At 43.4% G+C, this 18,099-nt stretch overlaps 1 protein-coding gene across 13 annotated transcripts in view; it reads left to right on the plus strand.

The window, feature by feature from the left end:
- The window catches only part of AAK1 (AP2 associated kinase 1), a 167,854-nt gene that overhangs the window by 64,113 nt on the left and 85,642 nt on the right, over positions 1-18,099 (plus strand). For all 13 annotated transcript variants that reach the window (XR_014083241.1, XR_014083242.1, XM_081594529.1 and 10 more), the window contains exon 2: positions 11,205-11,323. Coding sequence is in view for 11 of the 13 variants with exons in the window: in XM_081594529.1 (XP_081450655.1) it covers positions 11,205-11,323 (119 nt within the window). In the remaining 2 variants the exon portion in view is untranslated. The remainder of the gene's footprint in view (positions 1-11,204; positions 11,324-18,099) is intronic.

Consider the following 18,099-nt stretch of genomic DNA (forward strand, 5'->3'; position numbering starts at 1 on the left):
TACACAAAAAAGCACATACTGTATGATTCCATTTATATGAAGATTTAAAGCTGATAAAACTAGAAGTAGATTGCATCCAGGGGGGATATGAGGGTGGGATTGTCTGGGAGGGGGTTGAGAGAACTTTCTGTGATTGAAAGGTTTTATATCTTGTTAGGGTTTGGGTTACTTGACTGTGCATTCATCAACACGTATCCATTAATATACTTAAGATTTGTACATTTCTCTGTAGATAGATTTTATTTCTACCCAGCCCCTCCAAAAGAACTGTAAATTCTGAACAGTAGTTAAAGATATGCTGAAGTGTTTAGGGTGAGGTGCACCAAGGTCTACACCTTTCTTGGAAATGCATCAAAAATATGAGTTGATGATTACATAGATGGATGATAAATATGTGATAAAACAAGTGTAGCAAAATGTTAACAATTGTAGACTCTAGGTGGTGAGCATATGGAGGCTCTCAGTATGATCTTTTTGATTTTGCTATGTGTTTGAAATTCTTCACAATAAAATGGGGGGAAATATAAAGGTTCTTAGCATACTGCTGCGTTCAGGAAGTTGGTCTTTATTCTGACTTTGGGAAGTTAATGAATCCTTTTAAGAGGAGTTTTTAGATACGAATTTAAGAATGAAAAGAGATCCAAAGCATGACACTTAGAACTCTATTTTAGTTCCGATAGGAAAAGAGAAGAGTATGAAGGAGCGTCAGGGGTGAAAGAGCAGTGTAAATTCCAGAGAGATTTAGGGGATAGAATTGTTAAGACTCGGGTAATGGTGAGAGTTGGGGTGGGAAGGAGATTGGGAGCTGGTACACAGGTGCTGGGGAAGGGGGCATGACCTGGGAGCTGGTGGACGGTGGTGGGTAGTCCAGTCAGATATCCTGAACTTCAGAAAAAAGGCTTTAGCGTGAAATGAAGTTGGAATGGGCTGCGATTAACTGTTGGGAACTGAGAGAATGTCACCCTGCTTTCCAGGTTGGGGACTTGTCTCCCTCATAACCAGGAGGGTCGGAGGAGATTAGGGTGACCTGGACAAAGCAGATGTGTTTGAAAATCAGTTCTAATGAAACCTAAAGAATTGAAAACTCTTCTATTATGTACTTTTGATGTCAGTGCCTGTCCCAGGAGAACAAAAGACACAGCTTAGCCTGGCTGCTGAGCTCAAATCACCACAATAGAAAATGCTCTTTCTGGAACAGAGCTGGTTAACCTGATCTTACTCCGAAAGCACAAAGTGCAGAAACTGAAATAAGCTTTGAAGCATGAAGTTAGAGTGGAATGCTCTGGAATTAACAGTTGGAAGCTGAAAGAATGTCAGCCAAACTTTGGCTTTGCAGTTCTCTGGAGAAAGTGGACGAGTAACACATGTGGAGTGTTGGTGGAGGGACCTCCTTGGTGGTCCAGTGGTTAAGAATCCACCTTGCAATGCAGGGGATGCTGCTTTGATCCCTGGTTGGGGAACTAAAATCCCATATGCCTCAGGGCCGCTAAGCCCGCATGTCTTGACTAGAGAGCTCCTGCACCGCGCCACACGCTCTGGAGTCTGCGCCCTGCAGTGAAGAGCCTGCACGGTGCAGCTGAGACCCAAGGCGGCCAAAAATAAACATTAAAAAACAAAGTGTTGGTGTAAATAATTCGAGGTGGGGCTTGGGTGTCTGTGGTGGGGGCTGATGAACCTGGGCACGGATCTGCCCTCTGGCCGGTCCCAGCTGCTCTCCAGGTTTGCACATCATTTACTAGAAGATTGCTGGCACCAGTAGCTTGAGGGAAGGCAGAGGCAAGACAATTCCTGCCCAAGAGGCTCTTCACTCCTTCAGGTGAGGGATGAGGCAGCAGTGGGCACGGGGGTTTTGATTTCTTTTCCTTCTCAACTGAAGAGGGTTGTTCTTTTCAGCTCAAGTGTTCTTTTTAAAAGAAGGAATCACTCGTGGAACAAGTGGCCCTCTGACAGTGCAGAGGTTTCTGTAGAGATTGCACCTGTGCTTGTTACCCCAGAATACCATCCAGTGGGCTTTGTCTCAGAGGACCCATTATTGTGCTGGGCCGTGCACTCGGGTTTTGCTCTGTGGATGGGCTGCCTCATCATCCGCAGACCTTTTCAAAATGTGTCCCTTCTTCCCCTTGCTAGATTCTAACCTCCTGAAAAGCCGGCACTGTGTAGTGTGTCTCCGTTTGGTGTGGTGTGGGTTTTTTGGTTTTGTTTGCTTGTTTTTGTTAGTATCCTTAGGGTGCTAGGCAGACACCTGAGGACTGTTTATGCAGGGGGCACTGTGCTTCATGGCACAGGCCACAGTGAGATAGTCGTCATCCTTGTCCTTGTGCAGTTTACAGGGTTCAGGGAAAGAAGCCATCAAACCAGGAATTACCTACCTAAGTATTGAATTATGCTCCTGATGTGTTCGGAAGGAAAAGAGGAGGGTGTGTGTATAACAAGGTATGTAACCTGATCAGAAGAGGAAGGGAGTGGGGACTGGGACAATCAGGGGAGGTTCATCAGGGAGGTGACATCAAGCCTGAAACATGAAGGATGGCTCGTGGGAGCTGCTCAGGCCAGGAATGAGGTGAATAGGGCAGAGGGAGGGATATGCATAGCCATCTTTAGGTAGCGTGGAGCACAAGCAATGTGTGGGAAGAAAACAGGCAATCGTGGCTGGAACAGAGTGAGCAGTGAGAGGCTGTGATATGAATGAGGCTGCAGAGAGATCTCACATCATATCATGGGGTGCTTTGCGGGCCATGTCAGCATTTGGAGTTTCCTTCTAAGGAGGGCCTGAAGCCACTGTGGATTTTCAAACAGGAGAATGATACTCAATTTCTGTTTTTATAAGATCACCCTGGCTTGTAGTATAGAGAGGAGAAAATGGCTCAGCGTGACCTGGGGATATCAATGAACAAAGACCTCGGCCCTGCTGATGTCTCTGACCATTTCTGCATTTGCTAGACAGCTAATGCCATGGAAACAGTTCCGACAAGGTGGGCCGGGTGGCTCTGGGAAAGGCCCTCGTCTGGTCGATCTCCAGTGGTGACAGTCCAGGCCCAGTGTGCTCTGGTTTTACATGCAGTAATTCACAAGCCTCTGCTGTGTGTGAGCCAACCTGATTTCTTTCTTTCTTTTTTAAACTTTTCATTTTATATTGGAGAATAGCCGATTAACAATGCTGTGATGGTTTCAGGTGAGCAGCAAAGGGACTCAGCCATACATATACATGTATCCACTCTCCCCAGAACTCCCTTCCCACCCAGGCTGTCACATAACATTGAGCAGAGCTCCCTGTGCTGTATACAGTAGGTCCTTGTTGGTTATCTGTTTTAGATGTAGCAGTGTATACATGTTCACCCCAAACTCCTTAACTATCCCTCCTCCTAATTTCTTAAACTCTGACCTTTTGTTCCAGGCAGGCAGGTACCTTCTCTGGCAGTTTTGGGGGGATGCAGGAGAATTTTCCCTAGAGAGAACCCCTGAACTGCAGATGCTCCCCAGTTGTTACAGTCCTAGAAAGGAAGAGCCAGCTGCCAGCTGCCCCGTGTTCAACCTGGGCTGTGGCCGTGATGGGGTTCTGTTGATGTTTCTGGACCACTGCCAGAGTTTGCCAGTGTCTGAATGTGCCCACAGCTCCCGATGAGGAGAGAGGAAGTTGAGAACCTCCAGTCGTCCCCCATCTGAGTGTTCTTTCTGCCTGGGGAAGGGACTGCTTTGACACGTTCCCCAGAAGGAAGCTGGCACATGGTGATTTTTAATTTGAGGCAAGTGAGGCGAGGTTAACGTTCAAAAAACAAACTCCAAGTCCCCTCTGAAATCAGTGTTGACAAATGCTGCAGATTGACCTTTTCTCCTGCAGAATCTTTGCTGTGCTCCTTGCCATCTGTTCTAGAGTTTAGAAAACTTTCGTGCCTTCTGAAACTTGTGGCAAAATGTGAATCAGTTGTGGATGAGTGTTTGTCAGCCTCTTGGTCATCACTCCCTGCGGGAGCTCGCAGACACTGCACCCAAGTTCTCCCTCCCACCAGGCCGGCAAGGGAGGCCAAGCCCTGGGCAGGTCCCTTGCCTTTCGCCGTGTCTTTTCCCATACCTTCCCTGGTAATGGAGGTGTCCTGTAGGGTCTGCTGTGTGCTTTGGGGAGGGAGAGTCAGCAGCGGAGGAGAGTGGACCAAGGTCAGGGCCAGGAATTGGTGTGCCTGGATTGCCGCCCTCTGGCCCTGCCTCTAGGTGGCAGCACTGGGAAGCCACTTGGGCTTTTCTCTGTGCCTCAGTTGCCCAGCTGGTCAAGTCGAATTGGTCATACATGTCCCGCTACTTCTCAGGACTCTCGTAAAAGTCGAAGTTGGGCTGTCTTGTTCAGTCCTAGCCTGGAAATGGGTTTCCTTGACTTGCACAGGGGTGAAGAGCTTTTCTACAGTTGTAGCCAGGATTTAAAAATCAGGAGATTTCTCCTAAAAATCGAGCTTCTTTTGGAAATCAAAAAACTTGGCAGCCCTCAGCCCACATTCCTCCATGGCAACAGCTGGCCTTCACTGAGAAGCAGCCGCCTCCTGAGCCGGGTGTGCCCTTTCTGGTTTGCCTGGGTCCGCCCCTGCTCATGATCTGCCATCAGCAGGCTCCCTCTGTACACTTTGTTATGCCTGCACTGCCTCCCTGCTTTAGATGGTCTGTCTGGCCCCTGTAGGTATTTGAGTTTATGCCCTTTATCTCAAGAAGATACTCCAGATTTAGAACTTGAACGACATTCATTTAGATACCACCTGTATCTACCATAAATACAGAGGATTTGGGTGGGGAGGAGGTGAGGCCAGACCACCTGTATTCATCATATCCCTCCTGTGGATATGATGGTGTCTCACCTATCATTCGGTCCTCCCCAAAGCTAAGAGGTGAATCTCAGCCACCCTTGAAAGGTGAAAGGACAGGGCCTCAGGGAGACCGTGGCTTTCCTGAGCCGGGGTTTGAACCTAACCTGCTGGACTCCACAGAAATACTCCACAGTCTCAGTGTAGAGTGGACCCGGTGGCCCTGCCCCCACCCCCACCTCTGCAAGCTGCCTGTGCACATATGTGTCAGTGGTAGGCTTGTAGGTAAAGGCCGTTTGCGTGACTCAGTGCTGTACTCCTTACCTTTATATAGGGCTACAGAATATTCTTTGGGTTTTTTTTTTCTCCCTTAAAGCAGAGTTTCCCCCCTTTTTTCTGGCATCTTTGTCAGAATGAATATTCAGCAGATCAAAGGAAGCTGTGTGTAAAGCCACTGCAGCATCTCCTGTCATCCTAGGTCTCCGAGGGACCCATTTATTTAAATACCACTAATTTGGTCTTAATTTCTGCAGTTGAGGAAAGGGAGACCAAAGCGATCCAGTAACTTATCCAGTGTTGTCCTTTCTTTTATATCTCCTGGGTAAATACCACTTTAACTGGATTCACTTGCTGATTATTGTTTGTTAATTAATTAATTTTTGGCTGTGCTGGATCTTCGTGGCAGGGCGTGGGCTTTCTCTAGTTTCGGGGTAAGGGGCTACTCTTCAGGGGCGGTGGGTGGACTTCTCATTTCGGTAGCTTCTCTTGTTGTGGGGCACGGGCTCTGGGCACGTGGGCTTCAGTAGCTGTGGCATGGGCTCAGCTCTTTGGAGGCATATGGAATCCTCCTAGACCAGGGATTAAAGCTGGCTCCCCTGCACTGGCAGGCGGATTCTTATCCACTGCGCCACCAGGGAAGTCCTCTCTCTGATGCTTTTGTGAAGCTTCAGAAAGCTGTTTTATTTTATGCTAGCTTTCTGTTAGTTCCAAGAGAAACTGCATTAAGTAAACAACAGTCATTGGGTTAAACCTTATTTTGAAAGAGAAGCACAGAACACGTAGGGTGGAGAAGTGGAGGGCGTGAGCAGAGCGTGGGTCTGGGTGAAGTCTCCCTCGTGTTAGTTTCCTGTGGCTCTGGTCTCTGTTTCCTTTCCTCTCACACACGTGGAAGCCATTCCTCAAGGTGTGGATGGGACCCATGACAGGGAATGAAGTTTCCTTTTACCTGCAGGAAATAAGCAAGCCGCAGATGTTGGTAACCCAGACTCCAGGCTCGATTTCTAAATATCCACCAAAAACCTCTTTGGCAGCAAATCCAGAAACCCTGTCTCAGCACCATGATGGGCTTCTTTGTCTCACGGTCTAATCATTCTCATTGTCTGCCCAGCTGTTCCCTATCTCTGTGTGTATCACTGCTCAGATCATCATCAGTTTGGCGGTTTCCTTCTCTTCTCACCCACCTTCCCTCCCCATCCCTCACTCATCCTTGCTAAGTGGAGTCACTGGTGTCTTGATTCATTCAGAACAGCCCCCAGATCCTGGTACCACCTAGCATGATTGCTTATTTGAGATAAAGCCAGGAGCAGTACTACAGTTAACTTCAAAAGCCCCATTGCCAGTGTTGAATAGCATGATCCGGCTCCTTGAGGAGGTTCTGTTTAAAAGATTTCAGTCCAGATAATGATGTTGATGACCATGATCTCCTGTTGATGTCAAAGTTGAACAAGATTTTAGAAATTATATAATCCCCTCTCTTTGTATTACAAAGGGCTTCTCTGATGGCTCAGATGGTAAAGAATCTGCCTGCAGTGCGGAAGACCTGGGTTCAATCCCTGGGTCAGGAAGATCCCCTGGAGAAGGGAATGGCAACCCACTCCAGTATTCCTGCCTGAAGAATCCCATGGACAGAGGAGCCTGGCAGGCTAGAGTCCAGGGGGTCACAAATAGTTGGACACGACTGAGCGACTACACTTTCACTTTTTCTTTCGTGTATTACAAATTCTCACTTTCCTTTTTTCCCTCAGAGATAGATAGCCATTTCTGTCATCTTTGCTTGAGAGGTAGAAGTCCAAGTTATCTCAGTAATTTCATTGGTGACTCGTTGATACTGTGCTCATTAAAGCCTTTTATCAGGACAGTGGTAGGAAGCAGGTAATCCTGAATTTAAAAGGTGAGCGATCTATTGGGAAATGCAAATTAAAATCACAATTAAATATCACTGCACACTCAATAGAATGGCTAACATAGGAAGACCAATAAAACCAAGTGTTGGTATTAGAACAGGGTCCATATTTCTCTGTGTGTGTGTGTGTGCTCAGTTGCTCAGTCCTGTCCAGCTGTTAGACACCCCATAGACTGTAGCCCACCAGGCTCCTCTGTCCATGGGATTTTTCAGGCAAGAATACTGGAGTGGGTTGCCATTTTCTTCTCCAGGGGATTCCCCACCCAGGGATCGAACCCGAGTCTCTCATCTCTTGCATTGGTACAGGGCAATAATTAGCTTGAGCTGTATAGTAGCTGCTCCTTTACATGGGCCATATACTTTGGTTTGCCAGAATCTCCACCACTCTCTGTAGTCTTTTCTAATCTCTCCTCATTAAGAGGAAAGTTAATTCATTTTTGAGGACTCACTATGTATCAAGCACTGTTCTAGGATGCAGAGGGGAACCAAACACAAAACCTCTAATTCATATAGTGAGTGGAAAGTACTCATCTGCATCATCAGAAATTAGAGGGAGAAAGTGAGGCCAAGAGTACTGTGTATTTTAGGGAAAGTGGGAGAAAGCATGTTTCTTTGTGGAAATAAAAAAAAAAAAAATATTTCTGCATTTAAAATGAATTGGTAAAAGTGAGTCAAAGTTATCCTGTCCTGCCTCTTTCCCTTACCTCACATAATGGGTCAGACCCTTTTTCCTGTTACGATGCAGTATATTCACAAATTTTCCCAAGAAATGGATTTCAGCAAAATCTTGAAGATTATCTTAGTGTTTTAAAAAATGCCAGTAGGCAGAGCAATTGGCACAGACTCCTGTGGGCAGACTGGCACGGGCTCTGCTGAATGTTAGCTTTTCTTCCCTCTGTGCAAACTCTCCCCAGCTCAGCTTTAGACTTTTCCATTTAATCAAGATGTAGGGATGCAATTCAGTCTTAGGTAAGCACCTCTCTTGAAGCCGGATAGCTGCCTTCTGTAATCCCCGTACCCTCTTCAGCTGTGGCCGAGCCTCTTCTCACCCTGATACGTGTGGCGGATGTGGGCCTGTGGTGGAGAAGAGTCGTGCTGTTTGCTCTCTACCTGAAATTTATACTCCTCTCCGTCAGCCATGTGATGAGAGTGACTAGCATCTTTAAACTGACAGATCCTATCAGGCTTCGATTTTTTCTAAGATTTTTTTTTTTTTTTCGATGTGGATCATTTTTTAAGTCTTTATTGTCCTTGTTACAATATTATTTCTGTTTTGGTTTTTAAGCCCTGATTTAAATGCTTCTTACCTGCAAGTGCCCATGTGGCGCTAGTGGTAAAGAACCCACCTGCCAATGCAGGAGACATAAGACATGCGGGTTTGATCCCTGGGTTGGGAAGATTCCCTGGAGGAGGGCATGGCAACCCACTCCATTGTTCTTACCTGGGAAATCCCATGGACAGAGGAACCTGGCGGGCTACAGTTCTTAGGGTCTTCAAGGGTCAGACACGACTGAAGCGACTTAGCATGCAGCATGTGCCTGCAAGTAAGCCATAGATGCCTAAAATGTGGTTCTGTTTGTGGGAAGCATAGTGGCTCATTTCTTTGTAGATTAATGTTGGTCATAGACTTTGAGAGTCTGGACTGGCATTTCTCAACCAGTTATGCTTGACTGGATCCTGCCATAGGCCCCGGAACCGTTTCTCCAGTCCTGTCTAGAAGTGTCATCTTGCTGCCTGGTGGAGAAAGCTGCGCTGCTCCCACCTGGTGGCAGTTATCTTGAATTGTCACTTCACCAACCTGCTCCTCTAGGCTCATCTTGTCCTTTAGTGGTGCCACGTGTCACAGAACTGTGGGAACTAGTCATTCCCAGCTTCTGTTCTGCAGCACTGTCAGGTGTCTCCTTGTGATCTAAATGAGTATTGCACAGTTTTCACTAAGTGGAAAGAACATTTTTTTAGATAATTAGGACAATAATACTGGCCCAGGTTCTGCCCGTAACTAGCCATTGGGTCCTAAAAATGTGGTTCCTCCCCCCATAAAGCAAAATGCTAAGACTTAACACTGTAGCAGCACTGCTTGAAGAAGGAAATGGCAACCCACTCTGGTGTTCTTGCTGGGAAAATCCCATGGACAGAGAAACCTGGCAGGCTACAGTCCATGGGGTTGCAGAGAGTCAGACATGACTGAGCAACTAACTGAGCACAGCACAGAAGCACGGCTGGTGCAAAGTCTGCAGTTCTGTGATTTAAAGAGAAATTCAAAATCTGTAAAAGGAATACCCACTTGTATTGTTCACAAAACAATTATGATTATGCATAGAAATTTTATAATTTATCATTTATATTAATACTATCATTTTCTCCAAGTTTAATTGCTTATAAGACACATCATGAATTTAATGGCTCTTGAGGGGGAAAGGGAAGACAAATACTACTGCACTAAATGTGCGTATTTATTACAAGAAAATTCTGATCCTAAAAATTAAAATGTAAAAATATGCATCTTAGAATTGCATTCTTTTGCATGTGTGTTAGACTTCTATCTATTGTTGATGCGTGCTAGGGTTTTAAAAATCTTTTATGGTAAGTACTCAAAATTGTAGAATTAAATCGACAGTTGAGCAGTATGAGTGAACTTTATTATAAGAAAATGAAAAATGTTATTGAGGTACAAAGATTAGAGAGATGACAGCTGAAATGAAAGACTGGATGGTAAATTTTAGTGTTTATCTGAGTACTGAAGAACACAATGACAGGAAATATACAAACATGCAGTCTCTGCTAAATCATTATCAAAATGCACATTTGGAACATTTGTTCAAAATTTTTTTAACACAGAATTATGTGTGTGCTTTATGAAAAAATGCAACAATGCTGTATGGTTAAAGCTCTCTTTGGTTGCATAGAACAGAATCCTACTCAAGTTAATTTGAAAAATAACAGTTATTATAAAGATACAATAGGAAATACTGTGAACATTGACAGACAGCTGCTGGAGGGCTACTGGGTCTTCGAGGATTACGAGTGGAATGGTTGGGACCCAGGTCTTATATCACAGGTCTGAGGTCTCTATAATCACTACTAATTGCCCTGTCTCACCCCAGGACTATGCCATAACCCCAGCTCAAGTTCCTGTACTGCTGACTTCTCTCTGTGTTCAGCTCCATCCAATTAGTCATCACCTCCATGCAAAGAGGGCTTCCCTAGTAGCTCAGCAAAGAACAGCCTAGCAGTTTTTTTCAGTACCCAGGGTCAATGCGCAGGGTAGTACAAGCTAAATTAATGCAGGTGTGTGAGTAGGCAGATAAACTAAGTGTCTGATATAACTGCTGCTTATCCCAAAGCCTTCACCTTTGATAGCTTTGCTGCACCTTATCTACCCAACGGAGAAGGCAACGGCACCCCCCTCCAGTACTCTTGCCTGCAAAATCCCATGGATGGAGGAGCCTGGTAGGCTGTAGTCCGTGGGGTCGCGAAGAGTCGGACAAGACTGAGCTGCTTCACTTTCACTTTTCCCTTTCATGCACTGGAGAAGGAAATGGCAACCCACTCCAGTGTTCTTGCCTGGAGAATCCCAGGGATGGCGGAGCCTGGTGGGCTGCCGTCTATGGGGTTGCACAGAGTCGGACACGACTGAAGCGACTTAGCAGCATCTACCCAAACTCTTTTTAACAGTGGCACTGAAGGTCTCTGACAGTGTTTGAAGAGTGAGGTCAAGGTTAGGGGTTCTAAGAATTTGTGGAACACCAAGGTATAACCTGTTCAGAGCATTGAAGGATTTCTGTTAGAGTTATAGTAATCTCTTTTAATGAAAATCCCAGGGACGGGGGAGCCTGGTGGGCTGCCGTCTACAGGGTCACACAGAGTCGGACACGACTGAAGCGACTTAGCAGCAGCAGCAGCAGCAGAGTGCCCAGGAGAGCAGTTGAAATGTAGTTGGTTCTTTTTTTTCATCTGTTCATTCATCTGTTTATCTATTATTGTTCTCCTGTTTTTTTGTTTTTTTTTTAGATAGGAGTTCAGAAACAGTTTTTCTGATTCTTGCTACCCTATCCCACAAATAATACCTCTGAGTCCCAGAATCTTAAGAATGCATTCTGTGCCAGACCAGCCCTAAGCCTAGCTGACGATGGCATCAGAACCATCAGCAATGACATCAGCAGCCTGCAGCCACATGGTCATTCGACTGACTTCTACAACATGACTTACAAGAGCTTGTGTGTGTGCTTCTCTCCCAGGTGGATTTGCCATCGTGTTTCTGGTGAGGACAAGCAATGGAATGAAATGTGCCTTGAAACGCATGTTTGTCAACAACGAGCATGATCTGCAAGTGTGCAAGAGAGAAATCCAGATAATGGTAAGGCTGCCCATCAGACTTGGGCTCACTTGTTCAAATGTCAGGGAGGGACTATGCCCTCTCATAAGAAAGCCCCGGGGGGTGCTTCTTTCCTTCTCTGAGATGACAATGAGGCCTCGCCCAAGATGGGAGTGAACAGCCAAGGGGCATAGGATGTTGCTCCTGCCTCAGTCATTCTCAGCTGGAGAGTTGAGGAGTAGAAGCATATTGAGAGAACTGACCAATTTTCAGGTCAGAGAAATAGTTTGAGGTACTGGGCAAAATGTACTTAACAGCTTGGTTCCCAGAATTATTAATAGCTACAGAGATCTGAGGTTGCCAACGAACCTCTTCTTGTAGTCTTATCATCTATCAGCTACCAGTCCTAGTTTTCAACCCTCTCAAGTCCTTCATTATTCTGTGAACATAGCCTTCCACACCTTTGTATTTTGTCCATGTTGTCCTTCCCCCGAGAATGCTTCTCCTTTTTCTTTTTTTTTTGCCTAGAAATACTTACTCATACATACTCTGATTCCATTTATAGAAGGTTAAGAATAAGCAAAAGCGACCCATGGTAATAGAGATCAGAAAGTGGCTATCTGGTTGTGAGAAATTCACTAGAAAGGGGTACATGGCAACTTTCTGGGCCACGGTCATTGTTCTGTATCTTGTTTTGGGTAGTGGTTATGGCTGCACAATTGTCAGAACTCAGTTGGGCACCTTAAAATCTGTGCCTTTTATATATTAATTATATCTCACTTCTTAAAAACCTCAGTTTTCAGGATTTAGGTTCCTTTTGTGTTTAAAGAAAGAGACCCCATCTGTTAGATATTTGATGAAATATTTGTGGATGAAATAATGTGATTTCTTGAAATTAAATGAGTGGGTTTAGAAGAGAAACAAGATTGGCAATGAACTGATTGTTGCACCAGCAGGGTGATGCGTATATGGGAGTTTTTTGGAGTATTCGCTTTCTTTCACTTCTGTTTGACATTACACATTTAAGATACTTGGGTAGTCCTTTCTTATGCCTTTGTGTTTCCTCAGTACTTTTGTTTGTGTCAGTTATGTTCCGTATCATGTTATTTTATAAGTAACTTAGAAAGTATGTTATTTAAAACCAGAGACTTTGTATTCCTGTACATTGCCTAACATAAAGGAGCTACTTAAACTTTGGATGAAATGAATATATGAATAATGATCATAGCAGATGCACATGTCACCTAGGGGTGATGGCTCCTTTGTGCCCTGCATTTTAATGCTCTTGGTAAGAGCATTAAGAAAGAGGTCCAGAAAATGGGTGAGAGTGGGATCGTGGGCATTCCCCCAGGCTTTACTTGCCCTTGTGCGATTGCCCTTTCAGTGGCTACTTGTAGAGTAACAAGTTGTACAGCCCAGGATTTTAGAGAGCCTGGTAATAATATGTAGATTCCAGAAAGATGAAACTATTTGGGAAGAAACTGGTGACAGAAATAAATGTTGCTGTCATCATTGCAAAGCAAGCAAAAAACCCCGCCAAGGCTGATATACATATAGTCAGGGCCATGCAGATCTGTCCTCAAGCACCAGTGTCCTCCCACTTCCCTGCCACTCGGCTCCCAACAGCCATGCTCACTCTGTTTCCCTTTCTCCACCCAGTGTTTTCTGGGTGCTGTTCCTCCTCCCCCCACCTCCCCTCTTCCTTGCTCAGCTGTCACACTTCACTTCCCCTCTTTGCTTCTGCTCTCTCCTCTGCCCAAAATGCCTTTCTCATTCATTTTCAGGTGTTAGAGTTAATCCCACTCTTTAACTTTCTCCCACTCATTCAGAAAGAAGTTTGAGGGCTTATTTTGTGCTGGGCAGGTGTTGGAGTAAAGGAACTAGAAGTCGTGGGCCCCTTAGGAGCTCATAAATGAATGGACCTGATTTGGAATTAAATTATATGGTTCACATTCTGGGGCAGCCATGTATTAGCAATGAGAATTTGGTTTTTTAGTTTATATTTTCCCAAAACTTGAACACTCAAATAATTGGAGTAAGCTTATTACAAAAAACATCAAGCAATTCCCTGAGGGGTCCTCCTGTGCCATTGCAAGGTCCCAGAGGCCACCACTTTTAGTGGATTCATTTGATATATTTCTAAGTAACAAGCTGATATTGCTAATTGTTCTTCCCCCCACCTCCATTTTAGGCAATACATACTATGGAAAGTAAAAGTTAGCTTTCTTTCATTCCCTACATGCCCTTCTCTCCAAATACTTTCATTATTCTCATTCCCATTCTTCCAAAATAGCCATAAGTTTGGCAATCTGTCAGTTATGTTAATATTAGTTTTTACATTATTATGTAAGAAAACATTATTTTTGCCAAATCTTCTAAGTGGACTATGATGACTATTCCTTTCTTTTTTTTTCTCCCCACTGGAATTAATCATTGTCTTTTTTCTTTGTTTTTTTAGGTTTTTTAAATCTCAGTTTTCTGTGTGCTTTTGCACAATTTCAGACTCTCCCCCAAGTTGTTTAAATCCTTTTTAAAATACTTTTGAACACATTCAGTGTTCTGTTTTATCTTCTTGAGGAAATCTCTGTCAGTCTTCAGACTTGATGAAATCTGAGTTGGTTGCTCTCTAGGACAGTTTACTGTCTTATCTTGGAATTTTCTAGCCATTCTTTTTGCTTCTCTTTCTTGTCAGATTTGTCGCCTCCTCTTTTCACTCTGCTTTCTCCTTTTGGTGGAACTTGTCTTCCAGGAGCTTCCTGATGTGTTGTAGGTCAGTTTTTGATAACTTGCAGGTCTGAAAGTATCTTTGTTTTACATTCACACATGTGATAGTTTGCATATAAAAGTCTGGATTGGAAATAGTATCATTGAGATATTGAAAGCATTGCTCTACTGTATTTTAGCTTCACTGTTGAGTTTGGGGAGTCCAAAGTCATCCTAATACCTTGTCCTTTGGCTGTGACCCATTTTCTCTCCCTAGAAATTTGTAATTCTTCTTTGCTTGCAGTGTTACAAAATTGATTGATGATATATCTTGGTTTGCAAAGAGTCGGACACGACTGAGCGACTGAACTGAACTGATATCTTGGTGGGTGCATTTTTTAATTTATTATGTTTGCTGTTTGATGGTCTCATTTAATCTACAAACTCATATCCTTGGATGGGGAGAATTTCAGTTTGTCTCATTTGATGATTTCCTTTTCTTTCTTCCTTTACTACCAGTATTTGGATGTTAGTTCTCCTGAACTGATTTTCTGACTTTTTGTTTTCTTCCTTCTGTTTTTTATTTCTTTGTCTTATCCTTCTACTTTTCAGCAAATTTTCTCAACCTTATATTCAACCATCCTCTTGCATTTTTTATATATCAGGCTTTATAATTTCTAAGACCTTTTTGGGTTTGTTCTGTTTTGGATTTTGATGAAGTCCAGTTTATTAGTTTTTCCTTTGGGGGATTGTGTTTTTGGTGTAACTTCTAAGAACTCTGCCTGGCTCTCAGTCCTGAAGATTTTATTTATTTACTCTTTTCTGTAAGTGTTTACATTTTGCATTCAAGTCTGTGAGCCATTTTGAGTTAACTTTATATAAGGCATGAGACTTAGGGTGAAGTTCATTTTATTGTTTGTGTTTGTTCATTTGTTGAAAAGGTGATCTTTCCTTCGTTGAGTATTCTTGTAAAAAATCAGTTGGGCTTATTTGTGAGGGTTGATCTCCAGACATTTCTCTATTTTTCTGTTCTATTCCATTAATCTATGTATCTATCCATCCACCAGCACCACGCAGCCTTGATTACTGTAGCTTTATAATAAGTCTTGAAATCAGACTGATTCCTACTTCTTTTTTTTCTGAAAATTGTTTCTTAATTATTCTCATTCTTTTGTCTTTTCACATAAATTTTAGAATAACCTTATCTATATCTACAAAATGTTCTGCTATAACTTTGGTAAGAATTTCATTAAACTGGTATATCAATTTGGGGAGAAATGACATCTTTTCTCTGTTTAGTCTTCCAGTAAATGAATATGGCGCCTCTCTCCATTTATTTACATCTTTGATTTCTTTCATCAGTATTATGTAGTTTTCAGCATACAGGCCTTGTATGTGTTCTGAGATTTATACCTCGGTTTTGGTTTTTGTTTTGAGTGAATATAAATGGTATTGAATAATTAATTCCAGTGCCCATATTTTTACTGCTAGGATGTAGAAAATCAGTTGATTTTTCCGTGTTTATTTTGTATCTTGTAACTTTGCTGACCATTTTTACTGGTTCTATGAATTTTTTCTCCATTCTTTAGGATTTTCTATGTAGACCACCATGTCATTGACAAATAGAGGCAGTTTTATTTTTTCCTTTCTGATATGTTTCTCTTTAACTTCCTTTTCTAACCTTACTGCACATCTCCCTCATTTAATTATTTACTCAATAATTTATTTATATCAGTTTGAACTTTGGCATATTAATTTTGTCCTTTTTTCCCCCTTCAGTCTATTTGCTATCTTTGGTTCGTACTGGGTAATTCCTGTTGTTTCATCTTTCAGTTCACTGATTCTTTGCTCTCTCCCTTCCATTCTGCTGATGAGCCCATCCATTGTGCTTTTTGCTTTGGTTATTGCATTTTTCAGTTCTAAAATTTCCATCTGGTGGTTCTTTAGGTTTTCCAGGTTTTTGATGACACTTCCTGTTTCTTTGCTGAGGCTTTCTGTTTGTTCATTTGTTTCAAGCATGTCCTTAATTGCTGGTTTAAGCATTTTTGTCATGACTGCTTAATCATAACTGGATGATTCTGTCTTTTTGAAGTGAAAGTCACTCAGTCGTGTCTGACTGAACACTGGAGTGGGTAGCCTGTCCCTTCTCCAGCAGATCTTCCCGACCCAGGAATTGAACCGGGGTCTCCTGCATTGCAGGCAGATTCTTTACCAACTGTCTTCTTGGTCACCTTCATTTTGGCATCTATTGACTGCTGTCTTTTTTCCATGTAGTTTGGGATCTTCCTAGTTCTTTGTATGACAAACAATGTCAACACTTTGATATTGTGCTATGAGCTTCTGAATCTTCTGTAAACCTCCTGTTCTAACTGGTTTCTGCTCTGGCAGAGGATTGATGGGACTTGGAAAGTGCCCTCTTGTTGCTACTAGGTGGAGGTAGAAGTTCAGGTTTCCTGTGGGGCCTCTGTTTTCACCCCAGAAAGTACTTCTCATTATTACTGGATTGGGATAAAAGTTCAGTTTCCTGTTAGGCTTCCACCAATCCTTCCCTGGCTGGGAAGTGGAGTGCCTTGCTACTACTATCCCCTCTATGGCTTCAGCTGATACTGTGGTGGTGGGAGTTGGCCTTGTTACCACTTGGTGATTGTGGAAATCTTGACTCTCTACTTGGCCTCCTCTCCCAGCATCTCAGAGCTGAAGGTCCTGACTCAGCTCTCTCCTGTCACTGCCTACCCGGAAGGGAAGGTTGGAGGGATTTGTTGCAGACTAGTGAGGTTGGAAGTCTAGGCTCTCCATTTGGTCTTTACTGGCATGGCTGGGTAAAAGACCCATGGCTGGGTCTTTTCCATGGCTTTTGGCTGGCATAGAGAAGTTAGTTTCTATGAGTTCTATCTTACTGGGTTGCCCCTTTTCTGGGTCTCTCTGGAGAGGGCAGACTTTTTAGGTCCGCACCCATTGGTGTTTTCAGTTTGCTGGCTTCTTCAATTTTCAGTCAGGGAAACATATGGCAAAAAGAAAACACAGGCAGCTCACCACTGTATTGTTCCTTGGGTCCCAGAGTTCCTATTCAGTCTGCCTTCCACTCAACATTTCAGACTTTTGTTATTAAGTCATTTTTTTTAAAATTCAGTTTTATGTACAAAATATTTAAGTGTGCTTAGCAGAAGGAAAGGGAAAAGTACATCTACTTCACCTTCTCAGAAGCAGGAGTCTTCTGTTTATGCCTTTTTAAAAATTAGCACTTGAACTTCCCTGGTTGGTACAGTGGATAGGAATCCACCTGCTAATGCAGGGGACAGAGGTTCCATCCCTGGTCTGGGAAGATTTCACATGCTGTGGAGCAGCTAAGCCTGCGAGCCGCAACCACTGAAAACCGTGTACTCTAGAGCCCAGGAGTCACAACCACTGAAACCCATGCACTCTAGAGCCCGGGAGCCACAACCACTGAAGTCCATGCTCTCTAGAGCTCATGCTCCGCAACTAGAGGAGCCACTGCAATGAGAAGCCCATGCACTGCAACTAGAGAAAGCTCACTCGCAACAATGCAGACCCAGCGTAGCCAAAAATAAATTACTTCATTCATTTCTAAAAATAAATACATCAGTTAGTAAGGCTTTTGAAGGAAGCAGAGATAAATACATGTATTCAACTTTTGAAACAATTCGCTACTACTTTTAATCAAAAGTCCTGTGCAATATTTTTAACCCATACTGACTCTACCTTCTGTCAAATAGAGGCTCAGCCCTGCCTCTCTGAGTTATATGTGTATATGATACCTATTGTTTGAATTTGCTTGAGAAAACACTGGAAGGATGGAAGAGAAAGAGGAACGGCAGAAGGGAAGAAGGGAGAGAAAGAGGAGGGTTCCCTGTGGGAGATGGGGACTGGATTTGAAAATACTTGCCTGCTATGTTTTGGTTTTTGAATGTTAATATGTTACACATTTTTTAATTAAATTTTAAGCTGTTTTATAGTCACTTAGATGAGTAAGCAAGGATCCAAAGAGCCTTCAGGTTGAGTAAGGACAAGCCATGTGCTATCATCATCATGTCCTCCTTTGGGAAGGTTTTTGGATAGGGAGCTCATGGGAGTGCCATAGATCCAGTGACTATGGA

This window comes from Giraffa tippelskirchi, chromosome 4 (assembly GCF_054371585.1).
Source record: "Giraffa tippelskirchi isolate mGirTip1 chromosome 4, T2T-mGirTip1v1.2.pri, whole genome shotgun sequence".
Lineage (NCBI taxonomy): Eukaryota > Metazoa > Chordata > Mammalia > Artiodactyla > Giraffidae > Giraffa > Giraffa tippelskirchi.